At 59.0% G+C, this 15,204-nt stretch overlaps 8 protein-coding genes across 9 annotated transcripts; 4 read left to right on the forward strand and 4 right to left on the reverse strand.

Annotated features, from left to right (window-relative positions):
* Window positions 1-76: 76 nt before the first annotated feature.
* SDRG_07493 (hypothetical protein) lies at window positions 77-1,525 on the reverse strand. The gene has a single exon (XM_008613329.1). It carries the CDS (start codon window positions 967-969, stop codon window positions 166-168), a length of 804 nt encoding a protein of 267 aa, XP_008611551.1. The 5' UTR covers window positions 970-1,525; the 3' UTR covers window positions 77-165.
* A 243-nt stretch (window positions 1,526-1,768) lies between these two features.
* SDRG_07494 (hypothetical protein) lies at window positions 1,769-3,608 on the forward strand. Its single transcript, XM_008613330.1, has 7 exons — window positions 1,769-2,241; window positions 2,286-2,413; window positions 2,462-2,506; window positions 2,554-2,626; window positions 2,676-2,978; window positions 3,033-3,117; window positions 3,172-3,608. The coding sequence occupies exons 1-7, from the start codon at window positions 1,897-1,899 to the stop codon at window positions 3,570-3,572; spliced, it is 1,380 nt and encodes a 459-aa protein (XP_008611552.1). The 5' UTR covers window positions 1,769-1,896; the 3' UTR covers window positions 3,573-3,608.
* On the reverse strand, window positions 3,548-4,150 carry SDRG_07495 (the record flags this gene model as incomplete). 2 transcript variants are annotated; one of them, XM_008613332.1, is made up of 3 exons in its annotated part: window positions 4,078-4,127; window positions 3,892-4,031; window positions 3,671-3,843 (listed from the first exon to the last, which is right to left on the reverse strand). In XM_008613332.1, exons 1-3 carry the CDS (start codon window positions 4,125-4,127, stop codon window positions 3,671-3,673), a joined length of 363 nt encoding a protein of 120 aa, XP_008611554.1. The 2 variants fall into 2 exon arrangements, with proteins under 2 accessions (XP_008611553.1, XP_008611554.1); XM_008613331.1 differs by having other exon boundaries at window positions 3,548-4,031; window positions 4,078-4,150.
* Window positions 4,151-5,123: 973 nt separating this feature from the next.
* Window positions 5,124-6,620, forward strand: SDRG_07496 (hypothetical protein). Its single transcript, XM_008613333.1, has one exon. The coding sequence runs from the start codon at window positions 5,187-5,189 to the stop codon at window positions 6,579-6,581; it is 1,395 nt and encodes a 464-aa protein (XP_008611555.1). The 5' UTR covers window positions 5,124-5,186; the 3' UTR covers window positions 6,582-6,620.
* Window positions 6,621-6,789: 169 nt separating this feature from the next.
* On the reverse strand, window positions 6,790-8,475 carry SDRG_07497 (hypothetical protein). Its single transcript, XM_008613334.1, has one exon. It carries the CDS (start codon window positions 8,455-8,457, stop codon window positions 6,940-6,942), a length of 1,518 nt encoding a protein of 505 aa, XP_008611556.1. The 5' UTR covers window positions 8,458-8,475; the 3' UTR covers window positions 6,790-6,939.
* Window positions 8,476-10,399: 1,924 nt separating this feature from the next.
* On the forward strand, window positions 10,400-11,506 carry SDRG_07498 (hypothetical protein; the record flags this gene model as incomplete). Its single annotated transcript, XM_008613335.1, has 1 exon — window positions 10,400-11,506. The coding sequence occupies one exon, from the start codon at window positions 10,400-10,402 to the stop codon at window positions 11,504-11,506; it is 1,107 nt and encodes a 368-aa protein (XP_008611557.1).
* Window positions 11,507-11,549: 43 nt separating this feature from the next.
* On the reverse strand, window positions 11,550-13,017 carry SDRG_07499 (hypothetical protein). The gene is made up of 3 exons (XM_008613336.1): window positions 12,700-13,017; window positions 12,218-12,646; window positions 11,550-12,165 (listed from the first exon to the last, which is right to left on the reverse strand). The coding sequence occupies exons 1-3, from the start codon at window positions 12,926-12,928 to the stop codon at window positions 11,618-11,620; spliced, it is 1,206 nt and encodes a 401-aa protein (XP_008611558.1). The 5' UTR covers window positions 12,929-13,017; the 3' UTR covers window positions 11,550-11,617.
* Window positions 13,018-14,052: 1,035 nt separating this feature from the next.
* SDRG_07500 (hypothetical protein) lies at window positions 14,053-14,703 on the forward strand (the record flags this gene model as incomplete). The annotated part of the gene is made up of 1 exon (XM_008613337.1): window positions 14,053-14,703. The coding sequence occupies one exon, from the start codon at window positions 14,053-14,055 to the stop codon at window positions 14,701-14,703; it is 651 nt and encodes a 216-aa protein (XP_008611559.1).
* Between the last annotated feature and the right edge of the window lie 501 nt (window positions 14,704-15,204).

A 15,204-nucleotide genomic window follows, 5' to 3' on the forward strand; every position in this document is an offset into this window, starting at 1 on the left:
GTGCAAAAGCTCGAAAACGCCAACCCGATTTGCTGGCGCGCCCACAACGAAGCAATGGCATGCCGGTCAAGCTCAAGCTCAAGCAACCGATGTATGTACAAGCAAATTAGCGGCGAGAAAGAGAATAGGTGCTTGAAGTACGCTACTTTACTACGAACGGAGTACCTAGGCGCTGACAGAGGCCGACGGCGGCCGGCTGTACGACTCGAGGGTGCCGACGACCTGCGTGAAACCGAGGGCCGTCCACGTAGCCTCGGCAGGTGCGTCGCAGCCCGTCGTGACCATGGTCGTGTACTTCTTGTCCATGGCGTCGAGAATGGCGAGCGAGAGAAGGTGCCGCGTTAGGCCGCGGCGGCGGTGGGTCGCAAGAACACCGGCGCCTTGGAGGTACGCCACGCCTCGCGTATAGCGCAACGTCATGTATCCAACGACAGCATTGTCGTCGTATGCGAGCCAGTGCACATCGCGCGAAAACATTTGCGCCAAGGCCACGCGGAGCCGGTCGACGTAGCCTGTCGGTGGATACCCAAAGAGGATCGCTTCGATGCGAAGGCGGTCGGCCCACTCCGCATCATCCAGCGACAACACGCGGCAGACGCGTAGGCCAGGCTGGCATGGCGACTCTTCCGTTGTGTCGCGTAGAGGAGCCATGGCGCGGATGGTTTGACCGGCCGAGCGCACAAACCCAAAGGCCTTGAGCCCAGCATCCGCTGGCAGCGGCGTCGGAAACATGGTCTCGATCGCCGGTGTCTGGGACGCATCGAGGGACGCAAGCAGGTGACGCATGCTCTCCGCGATATTGTCGCTGTCGTGGTCGAGGAGTAGGATGCTGGCGGGCTTGGCGAGCTGGTAGAAGGAGTGCGACTTCGTGGGCTCCACGGCCTGCGCGACGGCCATTGAGATGGCTTCGTCCCACAACATGGCTTGCACGCTCGCTGCGTGCAGCGCTTTGTGTGTCATCGAGGGCATTTGTTCGAGTGCGGAAAAGTGACCAAATTTGATGCAAAGAGTGATGGGCCGCGTTTGAATTGCACGACACTCTGGCTCACTTCACAGAGGGCGGGAGTTTTCAAAGAATGAGTGATTGGCGCCAAAGCCAGAACCATAACATCAGGAGCTATTAACGTCGATCGAGCCATTCGTAAAGTCTCGGTCAATCGATGACCTTCGTCGTCGACTAGTTTCAGGTACCGAGGACCTTATCTAGTTCCTCGGCTACTTGGTGCTAGGATCTGCTTCTGAGCTCGAATCTGGCGTGAGTCTGTCGGCGTGGCCCCTGCGCTCATGCTGCGTCCTCGCTTCGATGGACTGCAAGCCATGTCAACTTTGGCACCCACGGACCCAAGTAGCTTTCTCAAACTCGCAAAGTTCGAAACCACGCAATCACCCATTGAATGGTGACGGTGCACGGCTCGAGTGGCGGCGGTGCGTGCGTCCTGCAGCGACAAGGCCCGTCGACGCTGACGAGGCAGCTGCGTGGGTCTCTGAGATCTCAAAGAGCGTTCTCGGCAGCCAGGCGATCGTCTCTTTACACGTCGTGCCATCCTTGCGATCCATCCAAAATTTAGCCATCACTACAGTGTATAGGCCGCCTGTCCAGGAATTCACTTAGAAAAGTATCATTGTCGCATGGCTGTGTGCGTCATATTAAAAAAGAGCTTGTTAAAGTACTTTATAGCGCAATTCAGTTGAATCCAAGGAGCGACGACACAACACAACCCGGCAATATTTATATCCAAGCGATAACTCTATACGGGCTTATTGTATGAGAAGACCAACTGAGGTATTGTATTACGCAAATGTATAGCTGTTTTCCTGCCCACACCGGAAGAGTGCAATGATATGCCAGAGCCGGCAGGCGGTGGCAGTCTGGTGCTTCCCAGAAACTGATAGTCCATGGCCGAGTCGACGCCTCTGCTGCCGCCACGCGTCGTGCGCGTGCCACTGACGCCCCCTCGGCACGAGCACCGCATCCGCATCCATATGTCGCCGCCCCGGCACATTGAGCATCACGATAGCACCGACAGCACGGGCAGCGGCGAGAGCAGCGGCGAGCACCCGCACCTGCTGCGGACGCCGTCGCGCTCCAAGCAGCGCTGGGTTCACGCCGTGCGCAAGGTGCAGCAGGCGTCGCCGTCGCACCGGTGGCTGGACGCCATCCAGCGGCTCAAGGGCAAGCGGACGGGGTTTGTCGCCCGCCCTGCCGCGCAGTCCCGCAAGGATCTTCTCGCGTTTTCACTGGTGCGCGACGCGTCACTGGCGTCATAGCTGATCTCAATGTCTAGAACGATATCGATGCGTTCCTGGGCCGGACAAAGCCGCCCGCCATCGAGTACCTCGTCGTCGAAGTCCTCGTTCACAAGAACCCGTTGCACCCATCGCACCTCGGCCGCTGGGCGCACTCGGCCGTCCGGTATGCTTCGTCGTTGCTTCTCATCCTCATGCGTCGGCCATCACGTAGCTACACGCTCCCGGATGGCGAGCAAAAGCTCGTCAACATTTGCAGGTATCTTCATTTCTCGTCAGCACATAAAAGTCGACATATCTCGTTAGACCTGGAGATGGCCGCGAGCTCATCGAGTTCTTTGACGACCCGGAAGACTACATCCTCGGCGTCAAGGGCAAGGTACCATTCGTCGTTGGGTAGAGATGGATACGCAACCTATGTACCGTAGGGCGGTATCTTTGCCCGGGACATTTGCTCGGTGCGCATCGAAGACGTCAACCCGGCGTCGATGATGGCGCTGCACCACCACTTCCTTGCGACCTCGCACCGCTTCCGCGCCGATGGAAAAGGCGTCAAGTTTGAAATCACGGGCGGCTTCTGGCACAACCTCTTCCGCGAAGTGTTCCACCTACCGTCCCGACCGAGCGGCAACTGCGCGCGCTGGGTCTCAAAGGGCCTTGTGTACGCCAACGTCCTTCGGCGCCAGAGCATGTTTCCCAAGGCCATTTGGGTCGAAATGATCGAGAGCCAGGTAGACGCGTCCCAACTGTCTTGTTGAACCAGAATCCATGCCATGGATTCGTAGGCTGCCACCAACCCGGACAACGTCCATGTCGTGTACTACAAGCGTATCCACGCCAAGCAAAAGGAGAAGCCACACCTCAAGACGGGTACGCGTCTTCGATATGGATCGCATGGACCGTATGGATGTATCGGCGGTGTAGGCTTTAGCTTTACGAGCATCAAAGCGATCCTCTTCTTTCCGTCCGACGTCATCCAGAGCTGGCTGTACTGGGACATGCGCCAATACGCCAACGTCATTGTCGACAACGACCCGACGTTAACGCTGGAGGAGCAGTCGAAGCGGATCAAGTGCGAGCTCAAGCCCGGCCGCGGCCGTCGCGTTCACCACTGGGTCGTGTACTTTATTCGGTTCCTGCACCTCGTCATCGTCGTGGGCGCGTCCTTGACGTACGTCTTGTACTGCCCCGGCGGCAACCAGACAAAGCACCTCGGGCCCAACTTTACATACAACGTCTGCCCTTCGAGCTACCCCGTCACGGCCGGCTACCGCATCGTCATCGTCGTCATTATCGTGAGTATCGTCGAATTTTGGTTTTATTAAGCGTCAAATTGTATCGCTGACTGCTTGTTGCTTGGACGACGTCGATGATGCAGGATGCACGGAGCTCAAGTACGAGGAGAAAGACAAGGCAGGATGGACTAGCGGCGGCAGGTCATGTCAACCAATTGCTTCTTCAAGTAGAGGACGAAAAGCACCGCCAAATACGTCATGGCGGTGCTCACGCCCATCCAAAAGTTTCGCTGGGCGATCCATTTGAGGGACTGCGTCGCATCGTCGTCGAGAGCGATGCAGTCTCCGCGATACGCTTGCACTAGCGCCGCATGCATGAGAAGACATGGACGATGGTGACGGGACGTACTCGCGAGAAAGAAGATACCCATGCAGAGGACCCAGAGCACGAGGGAGAGACCCGCAAACTCAAAGGCGTAGAGCAGGGCCTCGATGAAGGCGTCGATCCGCCCGGAGAGGAAGCATGGCGGAAGGAGGAGGACAGTCAACCTAGGACCATGAGCCTTCTCGTCGGTCGAAGGACGCGGCTACAGACAGGAGAAGTCCGAGCGGGAAGAGGCCATGGCCGACGACGGTCGCGAGCATGCTGGGTCGGGTGTGCAGGGCGGAGGAAATTTGGAACTGACGCTGTTTTTCACCGAGTATCCACGTGTAAAATACATAAACGAATGTGTGAAATAAAATACCCGAAAATTGAATTGGAAAGGTGCGGTGGGGATGTGAAAAACGTGGTAAATGTGAAACCTCCATCAGCAGTTACACATATTCATATTGGCCGCCAGGCGACCGTCAATATTGAAGAACCATATTGCGGTCCATCAATCGCAAATCCAGAAGGTAAGTTGTACACTATCTGCTGACGCTCAAAGGACTTTCGCTTGTTTACGCCTGTCATTCAAGCTCAAGCTGCTAATCTATGGTATTGAGCTTCTGCTGCTCGTTGTTATAATATCACTTGAGACCGCCCCGCAAAGCTCCGATATGGAATTCTCTTCTACGCGAAATATGAAATATGCTTGCCGGCATTTTGCATGGATCCGTCGTGCAAGATGATCGGTGGCCGGGCACCCTCCGCACAAAATCCTGCATTCGCAGCCAGAAAACACTGCACTCGCTAGGCAGCTGCACTGTGGCACTATGATGAGCTGTGTACTCTGGCTGGTATCAGTGAAAAGGAGAGGCTTCCGCAAGTACTGAATCAAAGTCTTTCGCAAAACGACGATAAGCCTACAAAGTCGTCTTTCACAGTGGTGGGCCCAGTGGATAGACCTCGCCATTATACTGTAGCAAACACCCTTGGTGGACCAAAGGCCTTGAAACCCCCACTTTGGCACCCACCCGAGCGCATCACTAGGCTTGTCGACGATGCATAAGAAGAATCGTTTAGTTGTCGGGGTCGAATCACAACTGACGATTTGTATCTGCGACTCGATCCCGCTCCAGCGAGCTGGCAACTCAACACGCCACCCGCGACTGGTATCGCACTTGCAGTGTAAGTTCTATTGGCTATGGCCCACCGCTCGGTTCTCTACCGCACGATCTGCCATTCGATGTAACGGTATATCCTTTGGCTGGAAGAATCAACCCGTCACTTTGTTTGGTTGTCGTTGAACTGGCTCACACCAAAGCAGCGTGAGGCTAGCAATGACCTGGTGCTCGTCCTCGCTTGCGGGAAGAAGAGGTCCACAAAGTGCACCAGTCGTCGTCGTCGTCGTCATCGTCGTCGGTTGTCGTCGTCCGCGCGCAACCGCCCAACGGGGTTTTCGAAGAAAGGCGCGTTGGAACGTGGGCGTCACCAGCTGCTGCGGCCTTGACACCTTGATCCGCATTCACTTTTCAATTGTATCGCTCTCGTCTCGCATGTCGACACTGCGCGAGTCATCTGCCTTGCGCGCACTGAGCGTCGCGGGCATCGTCCGCAGCATTGCGTCGTACCAAGACGGCATTCTCGAGGACCTCCGTCCGTTCCTGGGCTTTGACTACAAGCAATGGGTCAACACGCCGTTCGACAAGCGCCTCCTGGTGCAGCTCGAGCCCTTCCATGCGCTCCTCGTGCCGTGGCTCGCTGACCACTCGATCGACCGGCTTTCGCAGCTCTTTGCAGCCTTGCCGGACGTCGCGCCGCTCGTGACCGAGACCGCCATCTACTACGGCCACGACGATCTTGTCGCGCACCTCTCGGTGCACTGGCGGCACAAGGCGACGTCGCTTCGGTCCATGGACTTGGCGGCGTGGGCCGGACACTTTGCGATCCTCCAGCGTCTCCACGAAGACGACTTTGGTGGGTGCTCGCACTTGGCGATGGACTGGGGCGCGCGCGGCGGTCACTTGGACATTGTCCAGTTTCTCCACGAGCAGCGCACCGAAGGCTGCACGACGGAAGCCATGAACTGGGCGGCGAACCTCGGCCACTTTGAGATTGTGAAGTTCCTCCACTTCAAGCGCACCGAAGGCTGCACGAAGGAGGCGCTCAACTGGTCGGCGGGCAACGGGCACCTCGAGGTCGTTCGGTTTCTGCACACGCACCGGCGCGAAGGCATGACTGAGTACGGTATGAACATGGCAGGCTACAACGGCCACGTGGCGACCATCGATTTCCTCCACAACAATCGGACCGAAGGCTGCACCGAGTGGGCGATGACGTGGGCGGCGTCTCAAGGCCACATGGACGTCGTCCAGTACCTCCATGCAAACCGCACCGAGGGCTGCTGCGCCCACACGCTGAGCTGGGCGGCGTCCCGCGGCGACTTTGCGATGGCCGAGTTTCTCTTGACGCACGGCTACTGCGACAACAAGATCGAGGCCATGCGCCACGCCGCCCGCGTCGGCCAGTTTGACATGTGCGCGTATCTCTACGAAGACGGCATGGACGTCCAGATCCCGCTCGTCTCGGCGGCCATGCACGGCATGCTCGACATTGTTAAATTCTTTGTGCCCCGGGTCACTCGACACGGCGGGTGGACCGAAGTGCGCAAGGCCGCGGCGGACGCGGGCCACGCCAACGTCACCGCCTACTTGGACGCCGTCCTGAAACCCTAATTTATCTAATCGCTCCCTAACCTAATATGACTATTCGATGACAATACATGGCATAAAAGAGCCAGCAGCATGATCGGTTGTCTTCAAGCATTGCGCAACGTTGAGTTGTCGCGACGTTGAGTTGTCGGCCGAGTGTCTCTGCCAAGAAAGGAGCCGCTTTCTTCACGCTACCGAGCCACACCAGCTGGTTCGACGAGTACGTGGCACGCTCTGGGTCAGCGCAGGAGACACTGTATTAAACGCTGTATAGGCAGGGACGCCAAACACTGTTTCACACGACCCGTGGCGCGCTGGGGTGTGTTGGGGTGGGACGAGGGACTGCACGTACTAGAATGCCTTTTAGTTTGCTGAGAGGCTCCTAGTCGGTCTTTTCCTTGGTGCGTCGCCGGAGTAGACGCTGGACGAGACGCTTGAGGCCGTGGACGAGCTTCCCGAGGTTGCTGCGCTTGCGCTCGTGCCGCAGCAGCGTGTTTACGAACGAGCCCATGGCCATGCTCACGACCGTCGACGTGAGGCAGATTACGTTGTACGGCATGCTAAAGTCGGGTACAGGCAGCTGCACGAGCAGCGGCTCCGTGTACAGTACCGTTGCTTGACGCCCGCGCGTCACGTGGACACTGGCGGCCGGCGCGTCAAACCCGCGGCTTGCGTCCGGCGGGTGCGACTCGATGGGCAGAAAGCTCTTTTCAAACGCATATGCGAGCTCCAGCCGACTCTGCGGCGGCAGCGTGAGCACGACACGGAGGTGGGCGAGCTCGCCTCGTGTTTTCGCCGGCGTCAACACGACAAACGACGTGTTTGCATCGAGTCGCTGGCCGTTGATAGCGAGGCGGAGCGAACTAAAGTAGACGCGCATGAAGGACGGGATCGTCTCGTTGTATGCAATGTGCAGCGGCGCCTTGGGGTCCTTGTTGACGAGGCGCATCGCGACGCCGCCACGGACTTGGCCAAAGCCCGTGAGGTATCGGTGCACGGACGCCGCGTGCCAAAACGACTTGGGCGCGGGTGGCGGTGTCGTCGCGAGCCACGGCTCTTGCACCGACGTGAGGCCGGCAAGCGGTACAACGTGTTTGTAGATGTTGCGATACCGTTCAACCGCCACGGGCGGCGTCGTGACATACATCGGTTTCTCGGACGCGAGCTCGGTCGTGATCGACGACTCGGTCGCTAAGAGACACATGGACGCCTCGGTGGCGCCGAGGGCCGATGCGAGCGACCAGCCGTCGTCAACGCGCTTGACGAACGTGAGCGTCTGGTGCAGCGAGAGCTTGGATGCTTGCCGCGAGACGCGAAGGCGCATCGAGACGTAGTCGCTATCGAGGACGTGGAGCGGATGCACAAACGCGCCGAGACCGGCGTGCGACCGGCAAGGCAGAAGCTTGAGCCACGGACTGAGGTTCTCCGTGCAGAGCTCTTCGCGCGGCAAGTTGCTCTCGAAGAGCCGAGCGCCATGCGTGTGCACAGCAGCTCCGTCCATCTTGTTGAGCGACGCCGAGAAGATGCCGGCAAGGGCCTGCGCGAGGCCATGAAAGTCGTCGCGCGATGCCACGTCAGCGGACAAGAGCGCGCCGAACGGAGCGGCGTCCCATGCATCGCCCCATTGCTCGTGGCGCCATAGGCCATTCGCAAACGTGAGCTCGAACTCATCGACGTTGAACTTGTGCAGGACCTGGCGCATGTGCTTGGGGAACACATCAAAGTGCTGCGCGCTCGGCGCCGTGTCGCCGTCGACCTCGTGCAAAAAGCTAAAGTGGGCGGCGACCTTACCAAGGCCAGGCAGAGGCCGCAGCATCAAGTCTTCCGAGTACGTTCGCTCGGCCTGCGCGCAGAGCGCGGCCAGCGCCAGCGCCGTCCAGAGGGCCACGACAAGCCCCATCTTTGCGGATGGTGTCCGGATACAATGTGCGCCATATCCGGGCGCGGTAGCATCCGCATACTAGTATATATAGCCGACTAGCGATGCACAGTCGGCTATGAACACCGAAAAGCGGGTGAAATTACAGGCCAACTGGACACAGGTCTAAAAAGCCATTTCGGCGTTAAGTTGCGACGATGGCCGAGCCGACGACCAAGGCAAAGCGTCTCACGGACAAGGAACGACTCGAGATCTTAGACCTGCTTGAGAACGAGCCGAGCATGACAAAGGTCGAGCTCGGCCGGCGCTACGGCATCTCGGGCTCGGCCATCACGAAGCTGTCGCACAACGCGGATGCAATCCGCAGCCGGCACGCCGATGGCAGCGTCGCGCACCGTGATCGGCGGCAGCGCGGTACCAAGGCAATCGCGCAGCCGTTCGAAGAGAAGCTCTACCGCTGGCTGCACGCGCTCGAGGCGCACCGCATCGTCGTGCCGCCGGCGCAGGTCATGGAGAAGGCGCTGCTCCTGAGCACGCACGCACAGATTCCCAACTTTGTCGCGTCCAACGGCTGGTACTACCGCTTTCTCAACCGGTATGGCTTCAAGACGACGTCCAGCGCCAAGCTCGAGTCGTCGGCCGTGACACCAGACGCGACCTTGGACCAGCTCCGGTCGCTCCGCGTCAAGCTCGCGTCGTTTGGGTCCGAGTGCGTCTACAGCATGGACACCACCGACCTCTTCTACCGCTGGCTGCCCCACTACGACGTTCTCTGCCCGCATTACGAGGCGCGGATCGAAGATCTCTTGCCAAAAGACCGGACAACGCTCCTCGTATGTGCGAACGCAACCGGGTCGCACAAGCTGCCACCGCTCGTCGTCGACGTCAGCGGCCACTCGCTGCCAGCGCGGTACCGCGAGAGCAAGACGTTTCCGCTCCCGTACGCGACGTCTGGCAAGGCGTGGTGCGTGGATGCCAACGTCTTCAAGCACTGGTTTGAGACCGTCTTTGTGCCATCCGTGCGCGCCCAGACGTCACGCCCTGTCGTGCTGCTCCTCGACAACTCGCGCGGGCAGTTTGCCGAACTTACGCGGGAGAACGTGACAACGATGCTGCTGCCGCCGCAGACACCGGCCTTGTACGTGCCGATGGGCGCCGACCTCTTTCTGAGTCTCAAGCTGCGCTACAAGTTTCGGTTGATCCAGGAATTGCTCAGCTTTTCCGAAAAGCCCGACGCCGACGTACGCGAGTGCATTGAGCGCGGCCGCACCAAGCCCAGCGCGGGCCTCGACTGCGGCCGGCCGCCCCACATCGTCGAGGCCATGGCGCTGCTCAAAGATGCGTGGGACGACATTCCCCCTACACGCCTCCAAGACCAGTGGCGCCGGACGACTTTGCTCTTTAGCGATCAACCGCTGCCGGCGCCCGAGGGCGACCGAGACGCCGACCTCATCGACGAGCTTGTTCACGTGTTCCCACCGACACCCGGTATGCTGGACGTCCGCGCCGAGTTGCTGACGTGGCTGCACGCCGACGCTACCGAGAACGACATTCTCAAGCAAGCGATTGTCGATGACTTGGAGCGGCGACTTTTGCGCGTCGAGTCGTCGCAGGAGGCGCCGTTGGCAGTGGACGAAGCATCAGCGGGGCCGTGGCCAGGAGCCAACGCGATTCTCAAAACCCTCTCGGCGCTCGAAGCGCTGTACGAACACCCGTCCTGCCACGAGTACCTCGGGGATGCGGTCGTGAGCGAGCATCTGCAGCAAGTCGATATGCAGCGACGCGTCGTGACGCGCACCAAGAGCATGAAGGACCGCAAGCGCCGGCGAGAAGAAGGCACCGTCACGAGACTCTAAGAAATACGAGTTTGAACTTATAATCAACACAAAGTGTTGATAGAAATAGGAGTGAAAGGCAAACGTAATAGGGTGCTGACAAGCCCTAATATAGACATTCGCGCGCGATGGCCAAGGGAGGCAAGCCAGCTCCCAAGCCAGTGCCCAAGCCGGCGCCCAAGCCGGCGCCCAAGCCAGCTCCTGCTCCAGCACCAGCCCCGAAGCCAGCTCCAGCACCCAAACCAGCGCCAGCTCCAGCACCCAAGCCAGCACCCAAGCCAGCACCCAAGCCAGCACCCGCGCAAGGAACGAGGCCGCTCGTTCGCCCCAATATGCCTCCTGCAACACCCAGTCCGCATTATGTGTTCGTGGCGCCAACGCCGCTTTGGGTCGTGCGACCCGTGCCCATTGTAGTCGTCTTTACTGCGACAACGTACTGGTCGCGGCCGTCGTGCAGCAGTCGGTACTGTCAGAGTGACTTTGCGGCGTGCCGTCGGCTGTACAGCTACGACGACTGCGTCTGCGTACCCGGTCTTCTCCACTGCATGGAGCGGCAATGCTATACCGACTACCCGTGGGCGGTCTCCGAGTGCCTGCGCGGTGTGAACCCGCGGGCGCTCTGCCATCTCTCGTGCGCACCTATCGTGCCGGGGGACTTTAGCGCGGCCGTGGTGCCGCCAAGCAACTACAGCGTACTTCTTCGTCTGTCCGTTCAAGGCATCTCCACCAGCGATTGGGCAGCGTACGAGGTCAATGTGCCAGAGCTGCTCCAAGCGGCGCAGGTGCAAGCGACCAACGGCAGTGGGCCGTGGCCCGTCACCCTCTACACTGCGCCGTACGAGGCCGACAATGACTCGCACACGGAGCTAATGGCCGAAATCCATACGACGAGTCCCTCGAGCATGCTCAGCGCCCAAGCGTTCTTTCTCAACGCGTCGGCGACCGAGTGGCTTGCGACGACCTTGTGGCACTACGGTGTCCTCTTCAACACGAGCCAGTTGGCCATCACCAGCGTTCAGACATTCGTGCGTCCGCTCTCCAACGCTACGGCCCCCACGACAACCATGGACAATTTCCCAACGATAGAGCCACCCACAACGACAGCAGCGCTGGACTCGGGTCTTGGGTTCATTTTAGGATCCTTGCTCGGACTGGGAATGCTTGGGCTCGGGTACCTGTGCCAGCGCCGCCAACGGCGAACATCGATGACGTATACCAACATTGAAATGCGTTGAGTGCCGTCAAGTGCTCGTCTGCATGTACTGAAGTCATAAAGGATGACGGCAAAATCCAAGACAATATTGTCCACACGCAAAATATATATGATGTAAATGCACTATAGTCGTTTACGCGTCGTGGGGTCCGAAAAACTCGTAGTGGACTTGCGACGCCGGAATGTGCCACTGCGATAGGACAATGTCGCGCACAGAGCGCATAAAGCCCGGCGGACCGCAAAAGTAGTAGTGCGCGTCCTTGGTGGGAATGATCTCGTCGAGGAGGTCGGCGCTGAGGCGGCCGTGGCGCTCGCCGTCGACCGGCGAGCCGTACACGCTCACAAACGACACATTGTCTGCCGTCCGCGCGCGGAGTTCGTCGCGAAGCGCCTCGACGGCCGGCGACCGCGCCGCGTGTACGAATAGGATTGTGTTCGGCACGTTCTTGTCGAGGAGGTCGTGGACCATGGCGGCCAAGGGCGTGATGCCGACGCCGCCGCTAAGGAGCACGATCGGCTTGTCACTGGCGTCCTGCAAGAAAAAGTCGCCGCAGGGCACCGACACTTGCAGCGTGTCGCCTTCGTGCACGTCGTCATGGAGGTACGACGAGATTTTGCCCATCGGACACCCGGACGCGGCAGGTCCCTCGCGCTTGACCGTGATGCGGTACTCGTCCTTGCCTAGATACTAACGTGTAAGACGACACTCGCTGGTGCAAGAAGAGGAATGTACGGGGCGCCATCGAGAGCGAGTAGTTGCGCTGCGTCGTAAACTGCTCGGTCTCGAAACGCACGCCGACGTACTGGCCGGGGCGGAAGGCCACGAGCGGCTTGTCGTCCGCCGGACGCAAGTGGAATGACTTGATCTCGCTCGACTCGGAAACGACCTTGGCGACGACAAAGTTGCGCCAGCCGTACCAGCCGCCGGGCTGCGACCCAATCTCGTCGCGGATCGCTTTTTCGCGCGCGATGCACACGTCGGCGAGGAAGCCGTAGGCCTCGGCCCACGCCGCCACGATCTCGGGCGTCGCAGCGGCGCCTAGCACCGTCTGGATCGCCGCCAAGAGGTGTGTGCCCACGACGTCGTAGTGCTCGGGCAGGATCTCGAGCGACACGTGCTTGTGCGCGATGCGCTCGACCGCAGCCGTGAGCGCGCCGAGGTCTAGTACCAGATCATACATCAATGCACGGTCACGAGATGAGGAGGCGGTGTACTGTCAATGTTGTTGGCGTACGCGACGACGGCGTCGGCGAGGGCGGCGGGCTGGCGCGCGCGCGACTCGCCCGGCAGCACCACTTGGTGCGTCGGGTTGAAGAGCGCGGCGATCTTCGGGTCGCTCGGCAGCATCGTCGAGTACATTTGCGACGTGATCGCGTAGCCGTGCTCGCCGACGACGGGCGCCGTGGCCTTGACGAGGCGGATCGTGTCAAGCGAGAGCGTCATGGCTGTAGTGGCTGGAGCGTGGTGAATGGAAATATGAGCTCTTGGCAGCCAAGCGAAGCTGCCAGGCCTCGCAATCGTTTCGGCCAGCGTCGTCGGTTTTGGCTGCGACATGCGCGCAGCATACATCGGATGTCGCCAGAAATACGCATATGACGTGGCACGCTGACAGAGCGAGAGGCCTCGTATACACGGCGCGTGTTTGTGCAGCCACTGGGCAGTTTGGCTGCATGGAAGAAGAGGAAACAAAGTAGGTGGAGGAGGGAACGGATGGCGCTTTGTTTGTTAGCTGAGGTCTCTACGGCTATTTCAACACGCATGCTTTACGAACCCAGTTAGATTGTAGTGGAAGGTTCTTGGCAGAAATATATTTTCCATTTCAAGAGTTTCAGAACAACAACACTGATGTGGGCCAATGAACCGCGTCGGGTTTAAAGCGCTGGACTGTTCGGCTTGGCGTTGCGGATCGCTGTGGCGGGGAGGTAGGCTGAGGTTGAAGAACGATCCTCAATAAAACCGATCGACTCTAACTCGTCGACGTGTTGTGCGCACATCTTGGTCAGCACGGTGTTCTTGATTGCAGGGCTCTAGAACGAGGCTATGATGCTAGTGCCATTGAGCGACACGCGCCGCGGTAGGTTATAACAAAAGATGCGAGTATTCAGGACTCGCCAGACGTTGAAGCAGAAGCAGGTGTACCGCTCCAGCTTCTGGTTCAAGTAGCGAAACGCAGCTTGGTGCCTGTTGGAGGCCGAATGGGGCATCGAGAAGAGGTAACCCGCGAGCGTCGTCGGCAAGACCACTCCCAAGGGGCCTGTGTCCGCTTAGAGTGCACCCCACATGTCCTTGATGACGTCGCAGTCGACGAGAAAGTGGCGAAAACTAGATTTTATTGTGGTGACCTGTGATTGTCGGTAGTGTTCCTCTCGATAACCCTGCTTCATCAGCAAATGCACCTTAACTAACTGAGCTGAGGCGCTGCATTTAACGTAAAGGGTTCTCTGGGTACCCTATGCCTGACGTATCGTGCGCATCAAGGTGCAAATGTGTGAATGTAGGTCTTTTGCGACCATCATTCAAAACAATCTATGCATACGATGGCGCGCACAGTTCAAGTTGCCACCAAGATGGCCACCGCCCTCTATCGCATCCGTGTTGTCCGTGTCCACCGGGGCAAGTGCATTGTCGTCTTCCGCGTCTATAATGTCTACTACGACGGGTGCCATACGGTGCCATCGGATGCCTCCTTCTTCGTGCTCCTCCTCGACGAAGACCCGTTCCTCTTTCTGTCGTACGCCACGGTCGGTCCCAAGCGCAGTTTCTCGAACGCCAACGAGCACTTTGCCATTGCCTCCAACGGCCAAGCGCTCGACTATGATTGGATGACTGCAAATGCACACAAGTTTGTCAAGCGCGTCGAGCAGACAGCGTACGCGCCGGCAACACTGAAGACGAACGCCACGTTCGTCTACAGCGGCTTCAAGCAGGAGCGGCAGCTAGAGCAAGGCGTGTACGAAGTCGAGTATACTGATCCCAAGTGGATCGAACACTTTCAGGTCGGCCACGTGTGGCAGTCGTACTGTTTTGACGTGCTGCACTGCTTGCCCATTGATACCTCGCACCTCGAACCCGTGGCGACGCCCAAGCCAAGACCCACCCGCGCTGCTGCAAGGTCCACCACGAAAGCCAAGACGAAGATGCCAGTCAAGAAGTCAACACCTGTCAAGGCAGGCGCGACTCAAAAGGCCGTCGCACGAAAACGCCAGACAAAGATCTAGAGAAGCATCACGCAACTTACCTCATTGATATTCAACTCCATTTCGAAAATCAAGTTTGCAACAAAGAGGTGGGGACTGTCCCATTCGGAGGACCCCGCATTTATCGAACCGATCGGTAAATCCTCATGTACACAGATCAGCAGAGTGCAACCAAGAGTTCGCATGGCTACATGTACGACCAAGGGCATTGAAGTACTCACTTCCAGACCGTTCGCTGTGGCCGTTTCTAGGATACATCGAGTTAGCAAAAGCTTGCAACGGATTGTGTCGCTTGCACTCAACGGTCGCCATGGCCTCGATCGTCGCCGGTGTAAATGTTGTTGGCCTCGCAGGCGGGGTCGTTCTCGTGCTCTGCGCCTTCCGCCCGCTTCTTTGGCTCGTCCGGGCCAAAGCCGTCGACGAGATCTCGGTTGTATGGACGGTACTGCACGCTGCTGGCCTCGTCTGCTCGTGCGTCTACCTTGTACTCTTGGAGGCGTGGGCGGGCGCGCTCCCGTTGGC

Source organism: Saprolegnia diclina (assembly GCF_000281045.1).
Source record: "Saprolegnia diclina VS20 unplaced genomic scaffold supercont1.21, whole genome shotgun sequence".
Lineage (NCBI taxonomy): Eukaryota > Oomycota > Saprolegniomycetes > Saprolegniales > Saprolegniaceae > Saprolegnia > Saprolegnia diclina.